Source organism: Vigna angularis, chromosome 2 (assembly GCF_016808095.1).
Source record: "Vigna angularis cultivar LongXiaoDou No.4 chromosome 2, ASM1680809v1, whole genome shotgun sequence".
Classification (NCBI taxonomy): Eukaryota; Viridiplantae; Streptophyta; class Magnoliopsida; order Fabales; family Fabaceae; genus Vigna; species Vigna angularis.
This window is the reverse complement of record NC_068971.1, coordinates 30,226,509-30,244,262: the sequence shown is the minus strand read 5'-3', so window position 1 is coordinate 30,244,262 and position 17,754 is coordinate 30,226,509. Positions and strand designations below refer to the sequence as shown.

At 32.2% G+C, this 17,754-nt stretch overlaps 2 protein-coding genes across 3 annotated transcripts in view; both read left to right on the top strand.

Moving 5' to 3' along the window:
• Positions 1-8,099: 8,099 nt before the first annotated feature.
• LOC108328859 (type III polyketide synthase A) lies at positions 8,100-9,857 on the top strand. Its single transcript, XM_017562746.2, has 2 exons — positions 8,100-8,353; positions 8,893-9,857. The coding sequence occupies exons 1-2, from the start codon at positions 8,143-8,145 to the stop codon at positions 9,855-9,857; spliced, it is 1,176 nt and encodes a 391-aa protein (XP_017418235.1). The 5' UTR covers positions 8,100-8,142.
• Positions 9,858-11,581: 1,724 nt separating this feature from the next.
• The window catches only part of LOC108329477 (probable helicase CHR10), a 38,856-nt gene continuing 32,683 nt past the window's right edge, over positions 11,582-17,754 (top strand). For both annotated transcript variants that reach the window (XM_052872626.1, XM_052872625.1), the window contains exon 1: positions 11,582-11,871. The gene's annotated coding sequence lies outside the window, so the exon portion shown is untranslated. The remainder of the gene's footprint in view (positions 11,872-17,754) is intronic.

Sequence of the window (17,754 nt, the reverse complement as noted above, 5' to 3'; positions counted from 1 at the left end):
GTTACTTGAAGAATAATTGAATATTAACATTAATTTTTTTCTGTAATAAAAACATGTGACAATTAATAAATGCATTAATTTTTTTAATAAATATACGTAATCATTATTAAAGATGAAACATGTATTTAATTAACCTTAACTATTAACCAAATTCAACCAAAATTCATGAAATTAAATTTTTGTAATGTAATTATTTCCATATTTCATATATTTGTAAAGATTATTTATACAATTGAACTACTTTGATTTTTAATATGTATTTACTATATTACATTATTATTTTCTTTTAAAATAAATTATGTATCAATATTTGTTTAAAAAAGATGAACTGAAAAAAGATATTTTACTTTTTAATTTTAATTAAGACAATTAACTTTAATTTGTATTCAACTCAATAGACATATTAAAAATATGGTCTAATAAAATTTCTTTTCATTATGAAGTAGTTCAGCTTATTTGAATCATATTCAGGTATTATAACTAAATTTTTACAATTTTGTATGTAGTAACTATTTATTATTCTATTATTATTTACTACATTGTTATTATATATACTAAATAAATAAATGTTATTTCAATAGAAACATAGGCTTATAGGTTATGTTGATCTATAAATACAATAGTATTTTCTAAGAAATACTTATTTCATAAACACTCATACATATTATATTTACAAAAATTCGAACTCTCTTATTAATTTGAGCATTGGAAAGTCTTTTACAAATGGTTTCCCTCTCAATAACGAGGAGTTTCTAAGTCTCTTTCTAGATGATAGAAACTCTATCAAAATTTTATCATTTAACTACAAGTTCACACTTAAAATTCTAATAAAATCAACTTCAAATTAAAAAAAAAAAACTTTATTAGAGAACAAAGTGCCTAATGTCGAAACTCCTTGAGTTGCAATAGGAAAATATTTTCACTACGAAGTAGTATATAGTTTTTTTGAAAAAAGATTCATACAAAAATTATATATATAAATAGTGGTGTGATAATTTAGGATTTTAATTTTAGTATTATGAAATTTTGATCTCAAAATAAATTGATTATCAATTTCTACTCTACTAATTGTTATTAAGATGACATAAATTTTGTTAAAATGTTGTTCTAAGTACTAGTATTTTGAGACTCATTAAATGATTATGTATTTGAAAGGGTATTTTTTATTTTTTCTTCTACCACAATTTCCTTGTATTGTGTAAGTTATGAATGGGAATTGGATTTCCATTTATTGGTTATGATTACAATAGTATAAATCCATTTACTCATAGGTATGATTGCATTTATAATTTTTTTTTTCATTTGTGAACATTTTTTTGTCATTTCTTGTAAGATCTGAGAAAATACGGGTTTTAAAAATAAAGTAGTTTTGAGAGTTTGGGTTTTTGTTTGGAAATTAATGTTCTTGAGTGTATATTTTTGTTAGAACATAATTGTTATCTTATTTCTTTATTTTTATATTTTTTTCCTAGAGGTAAAAGGGTCTTTTACCTTTATTTAATTGGTGTAGAAATTAATTGAGGGGTGGTTTTGTGTTTAGAAACCCTAGAAACTCTAAATCAAAGAGAGAAAACAGAAGAAGAAAGGAGATTGACATTTTGGCATTTTGGTTTCCCTGTCGGTGTAGCAGGAAGGCATGTTTCTTAGCTAGATTGTAGAACTACTCGAATGTATATGTGAGAGAGGCTACAAATTGGGTTGTAGGAGCAGCTACAATCAGTGAGGTAGGGTACAAGAGTATGACTGATTCTTTCCATTATGGTGTTATGGTAATGGAGGAGGCTCATGGTGGTGATCATGATTGGTTAATCATGATGGAGGTACACATTAATGAGTATGGTGATGATAGAGCATCAGAGAAATACTATGTTGATAGTAATGGTATTAGGTGGTATACTTGGAATAGGTGTTACTATGAATATAGACTGTTAGTTTAAGTGTGTGATGTTAGTGAAAATCAAGGATCGAGGATAGAGTAATGAGTATTCAGATTTGTTATGTTCTGAGGATTAGAAATCTTGTTGCAATTACTTATGTGTATGAGGTGTTTGATTATGGTTGATATAATCAAAATGTTTGTATCTTGTTGTGTGATTGATTATGATGGATATAATTAGTATATATGAATAATGTTGTTATGATTTACCGGTAGTTTAGCTCATACGTGTTTGTGTTTGTGAATGAAATTATTGGCGATGATCGTATAATGTGTTATATGTGAGCAGATAATGTTACAAATGTTCCAGAGGCGATATTGACTCGAGAGAGGATGGAGAATAACCTTGAGATTTATTTAAAGCTATTTTTGTTTTACAAGTTAAGACAATATAATTGGATTATTTTCTTCATTATTTTATTACTCAAAATAATGTAATTGTATAAGGTTTTCTTTAAGTACGTTTCTGTGCTATGATAAATTTTAAATTTTATCGATTTGTAATAACGCGTGACATCTCATAAATTGGAGTGTTACAATTCCACTGTAGTATATATTTTTGAAAAAAAAAATCATAAAAAAATTAGATATACAATTCTAGAAAGTACCAAATAAATAATGGTTAGACAAATTATGGTTTTAAGTTTAGTATTATATATTTGTGACGATTTTCAATTGTTATAATTTAAAATTTTAATATTTGTAAGTATTATATTTTAGTGTGAACAACTTTAACAAATAATAGAATAGAAGAAAAATTAAATATATATAAATTAAGTTTTGAAATTATGAGAAGCGTGTTAGATATAATGACAACAAATAGAAAATGATTAAATATGTTTTTGTTTTTAAATTATTGACTAAAATTGTATTTTGTTCCTACTTTAAAATATGTATCAATTTCGGCCCTATATTTTATAAAATAATGGAATTATCTCGATAAGAAGTAACTAATAATATTAGAGTCTCACTCTCCTCAATGTAACTCTTTATTTGGTAGTGATGAACCTAGGCGAGCCTAAATATAATGAGTTTGGTGGTGGTTGCCTCAAGGTGATAAGCATGACGGAGATGGACATTGCCCTACCACTTAAGTTTTCCCTTTGACATAAGTCTAAGGTGTGAGTGTAACACCTTATTTTGGGATGTCACGATTATGAATAAAAATTTAAATTTTTAAACAAAATACTATTACGGAAGTCCAAAATCAATAAGCCTTTACAATTAACCCAAAATAAGTCATAATTCTAATTTATTACAAAATAAAACTCCAAATAAAATAGTTCGCTCAAAACAAAACCGTAAAATTTGCCAACTCTCAATCAATTTGTCACGCTATACTGCATTTGAATTATCTGCATTATCATCCCCGTATAACGACACAAGTTATAGGATCATCGTACACACACAAACAAACATGCAAGGGTGAACTGACTGATAATCAAACATAATCCAAAATAAAAGAACTCACAAATGTCAAATATTCATCTCAATTTTAAACACACAAAAATTACTCAAACACGGTACACCTCATTAATTATTACAAACCAGTGGTTCATCTACCGTACCCTACCATAACACTTGTTCATCAAAATCGACCAGTTTAAGTCATCATGACGTCGCATCAAGACCTGTTTCTTGTGTTCCTCAAGGACTTACAAGTAAAAACTTTGATGAATTTTACACCAGGCACTATACTTAGCAACGAGCCGAAGCAACGGTGAAACTTGTAAAACACGAAGAAAAATAATACATAAGGTATATCATGGAATAAAATAAATTAGTTTTGTGTGGATTGATGTTAAATTTGTTGGTGGATAAGTTGATTTATAGTTTTATTTATTTATTGTTTTATATATATATGTGGTGTGTTTGGTATAATTTATATGTGTGTAAATATCAATAAAGAGCTTGTAGCTTGGTGGTAGAGACATGAGGTTGTAAGTAAGGGGGCTTGAGTTCAAATCCTTATGAGGATATATTTCTTGGTGGTTTTATTTAATGTGTATGTGTAGATGTGAATTTTTGCATGCTTTAAGTGAGAGAGAGAAAAAAAGAAAAGAAAAGAGAAACCCAATACTTAATATGATGTGTTGGATTGAGGGTGGAAGGGTGATTTAGGATTGAATAGGTGTGGGCCAAATTCTAGAGAGAAAGAGAGTTAAAGTAAACTTTTGGGTTTTAATTTATATTTTAGGCCCAAGGGCAAAAAGGTCATTTTAGCTTCATTAATTAGTGCAAAAATTAAGTTATGGAAGTGTGGAAAGTAAAGGAAAGGAAAATAAATCTGAAATTAAAAGATTTAGTGGTTATTGATATTATTTTAATTAAAAAAATAAAAATAGAATAAGAAATGATAAAAAGGAGAAAGGGAAACTAGGATTGCACATTCTAACCTATCTAGAACGAAAGAGAGAGAGAGGGAGAGGAGGAGAGAAAGGCGGCTTTGTGAGAGAAGATGAAGAACTACAGAGACCTTAGAGATTGATGGTGTTTTAGAGTGTAGACAAAACTCTATGATTAACCAATATATAGGAAACTTACCTTTGTTTGTTAATTATTGTATGTTATATATGTTCTTGGTTATTTTGATTAATAATCCTTGTTGATATATGTTATATGCTTATGATTATGGTTCTATGTTGCTCTTGTTGGGCAATGGTTTATGTATGCATAGGCATAGGATTTATGTAATATTTGTGTTGGGTTTTCGCTATGAATGTATGTATGGTTGTTGGGTTATTCCAACAGAGAGTTTGATGCTAAGGGAGAATAAAGTTATGAGGCTTGGGGGTTTTCCATGCAAATGTATGTTTAAGGGTACAATAATAATTATATGCATTATAATTGTGTTGTTTGGGTTATTCAAGTGTTGTGATGTATGTATTTGAGTATGTTTACAAGAGTATGTGATGCTTGAATGCATGAATGATGTTTTGGGGGAATTCTCTCCCGATTTAGGGTTGTTGCATCTATGTTTGCAGACTTGAATTATGTTCAAGATATGTTTCATTTCGCAGATAATTGATTATCACTAATGATAATCGATTATTGTGCATCGATATTAAGTCTAGTTGCGGGAATAATCAACTATCACTTATGATAATCGATTATCCCTTCTTGCGTGATGTTTCTGGGTGATTTTCACTGAGATAATTGATTATCAAAAGTGATAATCGATTATGACAACGTATTTTGATGAAAAATGACGAATTTGATGAAGAATGGGCGTGGTTCAAGCCCAGGAAGCAGTGGAATGCGTTGGTACTCAAGGAATAAGAGTAATAGGCATGTTTAGGGTCAATTTTGACTTGTGATTGTGAATTGGAGTATGAATAAGTGTTGGGATGTACCCGAGTATGTCATTGATGAGCATGAAAGTGAATGATAAAGTCTACTTCCATTTGCCTTGTGTGCACTGGAAGGGTTATTTGGGTATCAAGCTTTCCTTGTGTGGGAGTGAAGGTGTCTTCCTTGTCCTTGTGCGACATGATTACATGTTCCTTGTTAGATTGCGGAACTACTCAAATGTATCTGTATGGAGAATCTGCAGATGAGTTGTATGAGGAATCTACAGTCGTTGAGCTAAGGTATAAGAATGGGTTGACTCTTTCCACCGGTGTTTATGGTTTGGAGATGCTCATGGTTGTTCATGACTGGGATAGTCATGATGATGGTGATCATGATAGGGTGTGTCATGATGGAGGTACATGTGTGGATGATCGTAATGATGATGATGCTCCAAGGAATGCTATATTGATAGTAATGAGATTATGTGGTGTAAACAATATAGCTACTGGTGAATAGATAGGCTACGATCTAGATATGTGATGATGAATGATCGAGTTTCGAGGATTTAGTAATTTATCATGATTGATTGTTGTGTTAGATGTTTAGGGATCCTACTATTATTACTATTGGGTGTGAGGTGGTTGTTATGGTTGATATATTCAATGTGTTTATATCTTATTATTATGATTGTTTTATTGATAGCTTACCCCATACATATTTATGTTTGTGAATGTGAATGCGATGATCGTATAATGTGTAATGTTATACGGGAGCAGATGATGCTATATAAAACAGTTATCACAAAAATATAGTGCTATATAAAAGAGTCATTACAAGTCCAATATTTACAAGAACAATTACGATAAGTAGGAAAAATAAAGTAAGATTTATAGTCATCCCAAAATAACTATAAAAGCCACTTTATATACAAACTAGTACTAACAAAAATACACAAGATCACAGTTTAAGGAGGCTACACGTCAACCACTCCACCATCTATTGTCTGCTCAACAAAGATCTCATCACCTTCTGCTCACACCCACCGGATGATCATCGTCAAACCAAACTAAAGAAACATAATAACAAACAAAAACAACAAGAAAGGGTAAGCTAGATTACGAAACAAGTCAAAGATAATTTATAATATATCATACAAGAATCATACATAAAGATATCAACCCAACCATCTCAATATCCAAAGACCTAAACCGACTGTCCGAACTTAAAATGAATACCGAGCTATGACAGGTTGTGCACTTATGGTGGCCTCTATTGCTTTGCAAAGTCATTGTCAATGGGTTGCACTCTACCACCCACACAAGCTTAGTCGGTTACCGTGTCATAGGCCTCTAAGTAACGCTTAGACTAGGACCTCCTACGTACATGTATCAATCTTCTCTCTTTGATAATGAAAGACCATTAGAGTGTTAGGATAACCCCCAATGTTGAGCTCCCTGCATTCATTCTAAAATACTCCCCGACAGTTGCTTTCACCGCAAGGAACTTCTAAAAACACTTAAAGAGAAGTGAGAGGAAACAAATAGAAATAGTTCTAGAGAGGTAGAGTGTGATTTAAGTAATGAGACGAGTTTAAAAATTTATATTTATATTATAAAATTATTTCATAATAAAGTATTCGATCTCATTATTTTAATACACCTATAAACTTTAATACTCTATTTTGTAGGTTCTTATATATTGAGTTGAATGTTAAATTAAATTAGATTAATTAGATTTAGTTGAATGTTAAATTAAATTAGATTTAGCCTAATATAGATCACTTATGCCCTAAGTAAAATAAATAAATTTTAATCGGTTGTTCTTTTTTATTGATTAATCCAAAACCTAAAGTAATTTTATTAAAATTTTAACGAAGTCTCCTTATAGTTAAAAATACTTTCATCATATCCCCTTTAAAATATATTTGTAAGAGAACTCTCGTTTAATAAATCCAACGTCCCAAGTTTTTTTCTACTAACAAAGTTAATTACTTTAACCAAAATAAAATTTCATCTGAATAGCCAATAAGAAAATGACTTTGGTAAAAAAAAAAAAATTCCTTTTCTTGTCACAAACAAATCAAATCATTGGCTCAGACCCCTTAAATGTAAGCCATTAAAAGAATTACACAATCCAAATTTATGAGAATGAAAAAAAGAAATTTAAGGAGGTAACAAAAGAAAGTACCTAAATTTGAGTAATCAATTCCCTAGTTTTAAACTTCACGAATCTAACTTATTCAGATTACATAAGAAATATATAATAAAAGTAAAAATTATCCAATAGCTTCATTATAAAAAAATAACTTAACGTGTTATCATATAAAATTATATAAGTATTATCACGATATTATAAAAATGAAGAAGATTTGAAAATATTTTTTAACCTTTATTTTTAAGAGGTAAAAACGTTTTTAATGTTAGAAAGTATCACTGTAAGAAAATCATTAAATAGTAACAAATTTTAAAGATAAAAATAATGAATCAATACATATTATTTTATAAACTAAAAATTATTAATATTTAAAATAATTTCTATTATAAATAAAAATTATTGTACACATTCCCTCTCAAACCAACCTTAGTGTAATATATGCTATGTTATATTGTGTGACACTTGACAGTGACGAATAAGTGTTGCAAAATTAGAAATGAATTCGGTGCTAAACTGAGAAAGTAAAAGATTGTTGAGCTGTGAAACCCCTCACACATCTAAACCATGAACATCAAAATGCCACCAAACTTCACTAAGGTAACAATTTCTCACAACATGCTGGACTTGCTTCACACCAACCTCGTTTCCTTCGCATGCCATGCTTCATTTATAACCAGATAGCTTGTGAATTCTCTGTGTGGTGTGAGTCTTCATTGTCTCTACAGTAGTAAGTAACATCATTTGCTTAAACCTCAGAAAAAATGCCACAAGGTGATTCCAACGGTAGCTCCACGCAGCATGCTGCACTCACTACTAATACTAGGCGTGTGCCTACACCAGGGAAGGCCACCATACTTGCCATAGGCAAGGCTTTCCCTAGCCAAATCATCCCTCAGGAGTGTTTGGTTGAGGGCTATATCCGTGACACTAAGTGCGTAGATGCTTATATTAAGGAGAAATTGGAACGTCTCTGTAAGTGCAATATTACTTATTTCCTTTCTCTTTTGTGACTGTTTTAAACCAGTTGTGTTGAAAGTTGATAAAATCAATTCATACAAAAGTACAAACTTCAATTTAGAAGTGAGTTTTATAGAGTTGAATTAAGTTTAATATTACTGCAAATCTTAGAAAACTCTTACTGTTCTAGAAATTTCCAACCATTGTTTCTCTGGTAAGGAACTTCTAGAAACAATCCTTAGAAACCAAGAATCAAGAAAGAAAAGTTTTTGACACATGCAAAACAGTTATTGCTTTATATGATCATGGCTGAAAATACTAAGAAAAACAGGATAAAAACTTATTTGTTCGAAGTAAATTAATAGACTTTGTCGCAACTAGATATCTCTTAATCGTCAAATAGATAAATGACTCAGAAATCTTAGAAATCTTAGAGACATGTTAATAGAATCTTAGTGACCACAATTGTGGATCTGGAAATATGCATACTGAACTATCGAAAATATTAGTAAGCTAAGCTGTTATCTTTTGTTCCTTGATTTTCCATTTTGCAGGTAAAAACACCACTGTGAAGACAAGGTACACAGTGATGTCAAAGGAGATCCTTGACAAGTATCCAGAGTTGGCGACAGAGGGTTCCCCAACCATAAAGCAGAAGCTTGAAATAGCGAACCCTGCAGTGGTAGAGATGGCTACCAAGGCCAGCCTTTGCTGCATCAAGGAATGGGGAAGGCCTGCTCAAGACATCACCCACATTGTGTATGTTTCCTCGAGTGAAATAAGGCTACCAGGTGGTGACCTTTACTTGGCAAATGAGCTTGGTCTCAGGAGTGACGTTGGCCGTGTAATGCTGTACTTTCTAGGTTGCTATGGTGGTGTCACAGGCCTGAGAGTGGCCAAGGACATTGCAGAGAACAACCCTGGTAGCAGGGTTCTGGTCACTACCTCTGAGACCACCATTCTTGGGTTTAGACCCCCCAACAAGGCCAGGCCTTATGATCTTGTGGGGGCTGCACTTTTTGGTGATGGAGCTGCAGCTGTCATAGTTGGAGCCAACCCTGTGGTGGGTCAAGAGTCTCCCTTCATGGAATTGAGCTATGCAGTCCAAAAGTTTCTGCCTGAGACACACAGTGTGATTGATGGGAGACTCTCTGAAGAAGGCATAAACTTCAAACTTGGAAGAGATCTCCCTCAGAAAATTGAAGACAACATAGAAGAGTTCTGCAGAAAGCTGATGGCCAAAAGCAGTGTGAAGGAGTTCAATGATTTGTTCTGGGCAGTTCACCCTGGAGGGCCTGCAATTCTGAACAAGCTTGAGAGTACCCTGAAGTTGAGCAGTGACAAGTTAGAGTGCAGTAGGAAGGCACTGATGGACTATGGCAATGTTAGCAGCAACACTATATTCTATGTGATGGAGTACATGAGGGAGTTTCTGAAAGATGGTGCTGAAGAATGGGGCTTGGGACTGGCATTTGGTCCAGGAATTACTTTTGAAGGCATTCTCCTGCGCAGCCTCTAATTTTAACCATCAATTTCCCTTCTCATTCTAAGAGGGAATGGACCATTCTGCTCTTTTTTCAGTGGTTTAGAATTGAAATTGAAATTCCAAATAAAGTTTCGTCTAGCAAAATATTGTCTGAATATCAATACAGAGAAATTTACTAAGTGGACTTCCTTTTCTTTTTCTATCAATTTCGTAAAATCTGTTAAATAAACAAACCCAGCAACACACACCAAAAAAATATTTCTGATAATTCAGTGTATTATAAATTGAGTGCCGCAAACTATTTTAAATAGCGGCAGGGGTAACAGAACTTTACAAAATATAAACTGAACAACTGAAACAAGAAACAGCCCAAACTCCACAATCGGACACAATATAAGCAACACAAAAATGGAAACAGACGCGTGCGGCAAAAGAAATAGAACCCAAAAATACTACACCTAAGTAAAATAAAGACTCCGAGAAATTACAAATAAATCCTTTCTAAATTTTAAGTTTATTCCAACAAAATCTCTCTCCCCTTTTACAAGATATACGAAGAATTGGATTTCATGCTAAAATTGCATTAAGATCCAACCATGTTGACTCTTGTGTAAAACTTTTTCAGATACAAGATCAAGGTCAACGGTTCAGTCCTCAAAGTGTTTCCGAAGTCTAAGTTTGGCTTGGCGAGAAGTTTTCCATACGTCTAAACTGCTTAAATAGTACATACAAAAACTACTTTAATATCAAAATAAAATAAACTTTAATGTATAATTTATCTTCTTAACTTAAATCTTTTTTTATAAATTTTATAGTAAACTTTTAATTAAAATTATTCTAATTATGATTTAAAAGTTAATAATCGTGCTTTAATATTAAGTTAGTGGATTTTAAGGTTAATATGATTTGATACTATCAATCTAATATTGAGTTAGTCATGGCTCAAAAACTTTGTCGTCATGGTGATTTATTGGTTGTAGTTCGGTACAAATCCTATTACTAAATCTATTATAAGAAATACTCTTACTTCATAAACAAACCGTATTTACAATGAACCATATAGTATCAAGAATGTATAGAATCACAACTAAAACTACCGTTTTGACAAGGATAATGATACTTTGACAATATTTTTTTATAATTTTTTAACATTATCTACATATTATTTTGTGATTGGTTCAGGATGCCTTTTATAATAATAATTATTGATTGTGGAGTAATTTTGGATCAATCACAGAATTACGCGTAGATGATATTAAAATATTGTCAAATACGATGATCAAACATACCGTTTTATTTGTTCTTTTATTGATTTATCTCTTTGAAATAACTATTAAAACTGTTTTTTTTTTCATTCTTTATTCTTTATAATTTATTTTATCCAGTTAAAATTTAACTTTTTCTATTTTATATGTCAATATGTATATTAATTTTAAATTTAATACATTTTTAATATATATATATATATTTATTATTTTATTTAATTTTGATATATTATCAAGAAATTAAAATTAATAAAAAATTAAAAAAATTAAAGTTAAAAAAATAACTTTTAAATCTAATTTAATATTATTATTTTTAGTCGATAATACATCTTTTTATATTGATAAATAAAAATTGTAGTCACTTGTATATTTTGAATTGATGTTAGGGATAAATGTGACTTGCACCATTATTATTAACATGTAAACGTCAATTCGCTATTACCTTATAATCTAATTTAATGCAGAAATATGTTTTTGCAAGTGATGTTAAAATTGTGTTTAGCACCCGCATATTTTCAAAACAACCGAGTAGCCGTTTCGTTCTTTCTTTGCTTCAAAAGCTTCCCAAACAACCGACTCGACGCACATCGACGCCATGAATCTTAGCTATGAACAGAAACTTCAAGTCGTTGCCAAAATCATACTAGACGATGAGGCACGCGCCGGCGACGTGCCGCCGTGTGAGGAAGAGCTCGGGCTCAGGGCGACTCTCAAGCCGCACCAGGTGGAAGGGGTTTCCTGGCTAATACGGAGGTACAAACTCGGCGTCAACGTTGTCCTCGGTGAGACTGTAACACTTTCAATGTGTTTCGTTGCTCTTAATGTGTCGGAATGTGAAAGAAACTATGGGGGTGTCCCTTTTTTTTGTTCCATTTCCAAACATTCTTTGGGGGAAAATTATGAATTCGGAGATTGTGAGGTTTAATCTCCGGTTCATTGTGTTTGTCTGCATTGAAATTCTGAGAGTTTGAAAGGAAGTTTGGGTTAATTTTGGTCCGGTCCTGACTAATGTGTGTGCATACATAATATTCTTACACATGTGAGCAGATTTTCAATTTGATCCTATAGTTTAACACTTATTAAATTGGTATTTGTAATGTAAGTTTTACTGGTTTGGTCCCTTCCTTCATACATGGACTATTAACTTTCTTACATATTCTTCATTTGACTCCTATAGGTTATACATGTTTTGTGCGTCCTTAACCTGGTCTCTCTAAATGTATGTTACATTCTTAATTTGATCCTTATGCAATTAAATAACAGTGGTAGAGATAATACATGAGGACTAATTTATTAAACTTTTACTTGTAGGGATCAAATTGAGATTGACACTTATACGTATGAAATTTTATGTTATAATATATAATCATAAAAAATATGAAAATAACTAAAAAATATAAATTTTGGTGTAAACGTGTATTTTTACGCCTTCAAAATATTGTAAAAAGCAAGACTAGCATCATATTCTTTAAAATACATTTTTGGATGAATTTTGTGTCGTCTTGTCTTTCTCTTTGTGGGAACTACATGGAATTCAACCGATAGCAGAGATTATTGAAAAAATTGTGTTGCCAACATCTAGAGGTAGTAACACATGTCGTCATGTTATTCTTACCTTTTTAAATACTTAAAATTAGTCCTTTAACGTCCATTCATTATAATATCTAATTGAAACTGATGGCATTATCTTTGAAGTGCCAAGTTTAATATTTCTTATAATAATGGATTAGAGGTAATGTAATGTGGATTATGGAATATTCTTTGAAGGGATAAAACATATATTTACTCTGAAATTGTAGTTATGGACTTTTTGTTTATTCAATTAATTTTAGAGTTTGGGTGATATCCATATGGTGTTCTATGTGTTTGGCAAGTAGGAACTTTTCTCCATGCAATGTCAATCCAATCTACTGATGTTTTTGTGCAGTAAGGCATGTTGTTTAGTTGTTTCACATTTTTTTGTAACAATAGGGTGTCTTAGGGCATGAGTTTCTGGCTTGGTGGGGTTTATGGAGGGTGGATATGCACAGTCTTAGCCTTGTATGCCAGAGGCTGATTCCAAGATTTGAAACCTATGACCAAGCTGCACAAGTCAGCAATTTTGTTTATAATTCTTTGCGAAAATGAAGAAAAAATATCCAGTGTTGACAGATGATGTGTTTTTAGTTTTCTTATTCTGTTTGAAGATTTAAGACCTCGTGGGTTTGATAGTATTTATGAAGCAACATTTTTTATTAGGTTATGACTAGAATTTTTCTATTATTTGCAGGGGATGAGGTACACTCTTCAATTCTGTGTCAGAGCTTGTGTAAACTAACAGGAAAAATTTTGTAATCTAATTGGTATTATAGTCATGAAATTCATCTTTTAAATTAGTTACTAATCAAAATGGTTTATTTTGGCAAGTGCACCAATTTAGTCGAAGTTGCCACTTAGGGTTAGGGTTGTTGAACCACATGTACATGGAAAATATCTATCATTATCACAAATTTAACTCTTGTCAATTATATATGCAATAAAAAACTGATTTGAATCCATTTCTGTAAATTGAAATTCACAATGGCTCAAATATTGAAGTTGAAAGTTGTTTCGAAAGAAATTTAAAATTCAGTTGATAGAAAGCTGGGATTGGACTTCATCATTCACCTCATCCATATTCCAACAATCAATATCAATATATAACATTCTTTCCCACTGATATAGGTGCACATTCTAAAATTTCTTAATTTGATTCCTCAAATATAAGTTGTCTAACAATGATTATTTAATGCTGATTCCTCAAACATAACAAACATTTGAGCATTATGATCTGATGTTAGATAAACTTGATATATTGAAATTTATTCCAGTATATCTCATTCATTTTAGAGTCCAATACTCACTTTTTAGCCGGAACTTAGATTTTAAATCTTAAAACTAGGAATAAGATAAATATAAGTATTGAATATAGTAAAACTAGATATAGGATTAATCTCTCTTATGTAAGAAATACACATAAGGTAATGTGTTTATAATAATGAGAATGTGGGCTATGGCCAAATACAAATGAATATGTAAATATAACATAATTAACATAGGGACTTTGTTTCCCTAATTAACATAAAACACAATATATCTAACACTTCTCCTCAAGCTAGTGCATATAAATCGTATGTACCAAACTTGTTATAAATATAATCAATTTTCAGTCCTCGTAAAGACTTCATGAAAATATATGCTAACTGATCATTTGAGTTGACAAACTCAGTCTTGATATCTCCGGATACAATCTTTTCTCGAATGAAATGTCAGTCAATTTCAATGTGTTTGGTCCTCTCATGAAAAACTGGATTAGAACTAATGTGAAGCGCAACCTAATTGTCACATATAAGTGTCATTTGAGTCACATCTTCAAATTATAACTCTCTAAGCAATTGCTTAAGTCAAACAAGTTCACAAGTGGCTGAGGCCATAACTTTCTATTTTACTTTTCCTCTAGATCTTGTCACAACACTTTGTTTCTTGCTCTTTCAAGAGATCAAGTTACCACCAATGGAGACACAATACCCGAAAGTAGATCTTCTGTCAGAAGAAGATCTTGCTCAATCAACATCTGAATAACAAATAACTTTTGTATGATTATTGGAACCATATACCAAACCTTTTCTAGGAGACCCTTTAATGTACTTTAACATACAAATGACAACATTCCAATGATCTTCACATGGGGATTTGAGAAATTGGCTCACCACACTGACTACAAAGGAAATGTCAGGACAAGTAATTGTAAGATAATTTAATTTCCCAACCAATCTTCTACATTGCTTAGGATTTGAAATAGGCCCCCCCTGATTTGGTAGGAGTTTGGTATTAGGATCCATGGGTGTGTCAACAAATTTTGAATCCATCAACCCAATTTCCTCCAAAATATCCAATGCATACTTCCTTTGAGATATAACAATACCATTGTTGGGTTGTGCTACCTTAATATCCAAGAAATATTCGAGTTTCCCAAGATCTTTGGTTTGAAAATGGTAGCAAAGGTGTTGTTTCATTTGGGAGATGCCATGGTGGTCATTGCTTGCAAGAACAATGTCATCAATATCAAATAGACACATCCAACACTTGAGTGACGGTAAAAGACTAAATGATCTGCCTCACCCCGAGTCATACCAAATTGTTGAACAATATTGCTAAATTTTCCAAACCAAGCCCTAAGAGACTCTTTTGGGGCCATATAAACATTTGCGAAGACAACATACCATTCTAGAAGACTCTCCCTGAGCAACAACTCCGGGAGCTTACTCCATATAAATTTCTTCATGCAAATCTTCATTGAGGAAAACGTTTTTGACATCCAGTTGATAAACGAGAAAAAGCCATCTTTGCCACTAGAGAAAAAGTATCATCATAATCTAAGCCAAAACTTTGTGTAATCTTTTGCCATAAGCCGAGCTTTGAGGCGATCAATAGTACCATCAAGACCAACTTTGATAGCAAAGACCCACCTGCAACCAACAACAGTTTCTCAGATAGTAATGGGATGACATTCCAAGTTCCACTATTTTGAAGACCACTTAGTTCATCTAGCATAGCCTGACGCCAACCATGATGGGCTAAGGCATTACTGACAGATTTAGAAATGGACATAAAAGAAATTGACGAAAGACAGGTATAAATAGGTGAAGATAATCTATGGTAACTCATTGTTGAGGTATATAAGCACATGAAGTTTGATGGAGAATGTCATGAGAAGCTACAAAATGTTTAAAAGAATGTGAAAGATATTCACAGCCATTATCACTTCGCAAAGTTTGAATAGAAACATCAAACAAAGTTTTAACTTCATTATAAAAAGTTTGAAATATATAAAATAAATTAGAGCGATTTTTCATTAAAAATAACAAAGTGGATATGGAATAATCATCAATAAAATTAACAAAATATTGAAAACCTAAATTAGACTTAACAAGACTAGGTCTCCAAATGTCAGAGTGAACTAAGGCAAAAGGGGACGAAACACGTTGTGAGATATTATGAGGAAAAGAACTACGACTATGCTTCCCTAATTGACATGACTCGATGACTAAACTAGATAACTTGAACAAGTTGGGATCAAGCTCTTGAAATTTGGCCAAACTGGGATGACTCCAGAACTGTGGTAACATGTATAGAAGGATGGAGATGATAAAGACCATGAGACTCACATTTGGTGCCAATCACCTGTCTCAAACTTTGGTCTTGTAAACAAACTGAATTTTTGGTAAAAGAAATAACACAATCAAGAGAACGAGTTAGATGACTAATGGATAATAGGTTAAAAGGAGACCTAAGGATGTAAAGAACATTATTAATGGATAAAAAAGGAAAAAGGTTTATAGTCCTAACACCATGAGCTAAAACCTTAGACCCATTAGCCATTGTAATAGAAAGTAAATTTTCTGAAGTGGATAAAGAAGAAAACAAAAATTTGTTATCAGAAATGTGATATGTGGCTCCTAAGTCGAGAACCCAAGGACCAATAGAGGAAGATTGAGTCAGACCAAGAAAAGATGTAACAAAAGTAGTGGAACTAAAGGGCTGATGGTCCTCAACCATTTAAGAAATTCATTGAACATAGCAAATTTTGAGAACAAAAGTAGATTGAGGAGGACGACCATGTAATGCATAACACTTCTCAATCTTGTGGCGTAGCTTGCCACATTGGTCACACTTGTGACGCCCTTTGCCTGGCCTGCGATCATCACATTGAGATGTCAATGCAGAGGAATCATGGCCAAAAACATGTGTATAATTGATGGGTTTACTTGGCACACGCAAAAGAGTGGAACAAGTATAAGTAAAATTGGGAATAACTGGGGAACCCAAAACCTGATCACAGACATGGGAATATTTATCAGAAAGTCTGTGTAAAGCCAATACCATGACCGTTACTTGATTTCTTGGGCAGGATTAGAGTCAGATGTAATAACTCATTAAATTCATGAAAAGACCATGAATCTTACCCAAATAATCAGCCATAAAGTAAGGCTTCAAAGAGTAACAATATTGAAAAGATCTTGACAACCACCATAAAGATGTTAAGTATCATTGGTGCATAATAATTTTGCTTGTTCCCAGACTTCGGAATAGGCGCTGTAGGCACGAAAGATTTGTTTTAAAGAAGAGTGAATGATACCCTTGAGAACTATGTATGACTGAGCATCAATTTTCTTCCAATAAGAAACTTCACCGGGAGCAATAGCAGTCACTCTTTGAGTAAGATGATCAAGATACTCTTGACTCTTAAGCCAAAGTTTAATGTTTGACGCCCAAGTCGCACAATTAGTGTCATCTAACTTATCAATGGCCAAATGCACATTGACATAGTATAGATTGTCAGGTCATACACATTGGTGGCAAAAGAGATTTTAGAGGCGGCAGCGCAATTAGCCATAGATGAATAAGAGAGAGAAAAATCCTAAAAATCTAAGATTCTCCAATTAGGGTAACAAGCATAGGTCCTGAAAGAGGAGGAGGCGACCTTAGTGCAATTGATCGCTACTATCAAGGAAAGAGTACGATCTTTTCTGAATTTGATTTCTCTTGTAGGATAAACAAAGAAAATAAGAGAAGAGCGCAAAAATAAGCAGAGAGATGCCAATAAAGATTCATTATAGAGATCTCAATCTTTGATAAGAACTAGT

Bases quoted from the DNA above. Each gene is read 5' to 3' on its own strand.
- LOC108328859 (XM_017562746.2), top strand. From the start codon at position 8,143: ATGCCACAAGGTGATTCCAACGGTAGCTCCACGCAGCATGCTGCACTC. The intron at 8,354-8,892 runs GTAAGTGCAATA...TCCATTTTGCAG, and splicing joins GGAGAAATTGGAACGTCTCT to GTAAAAACACCACTGTGAAG.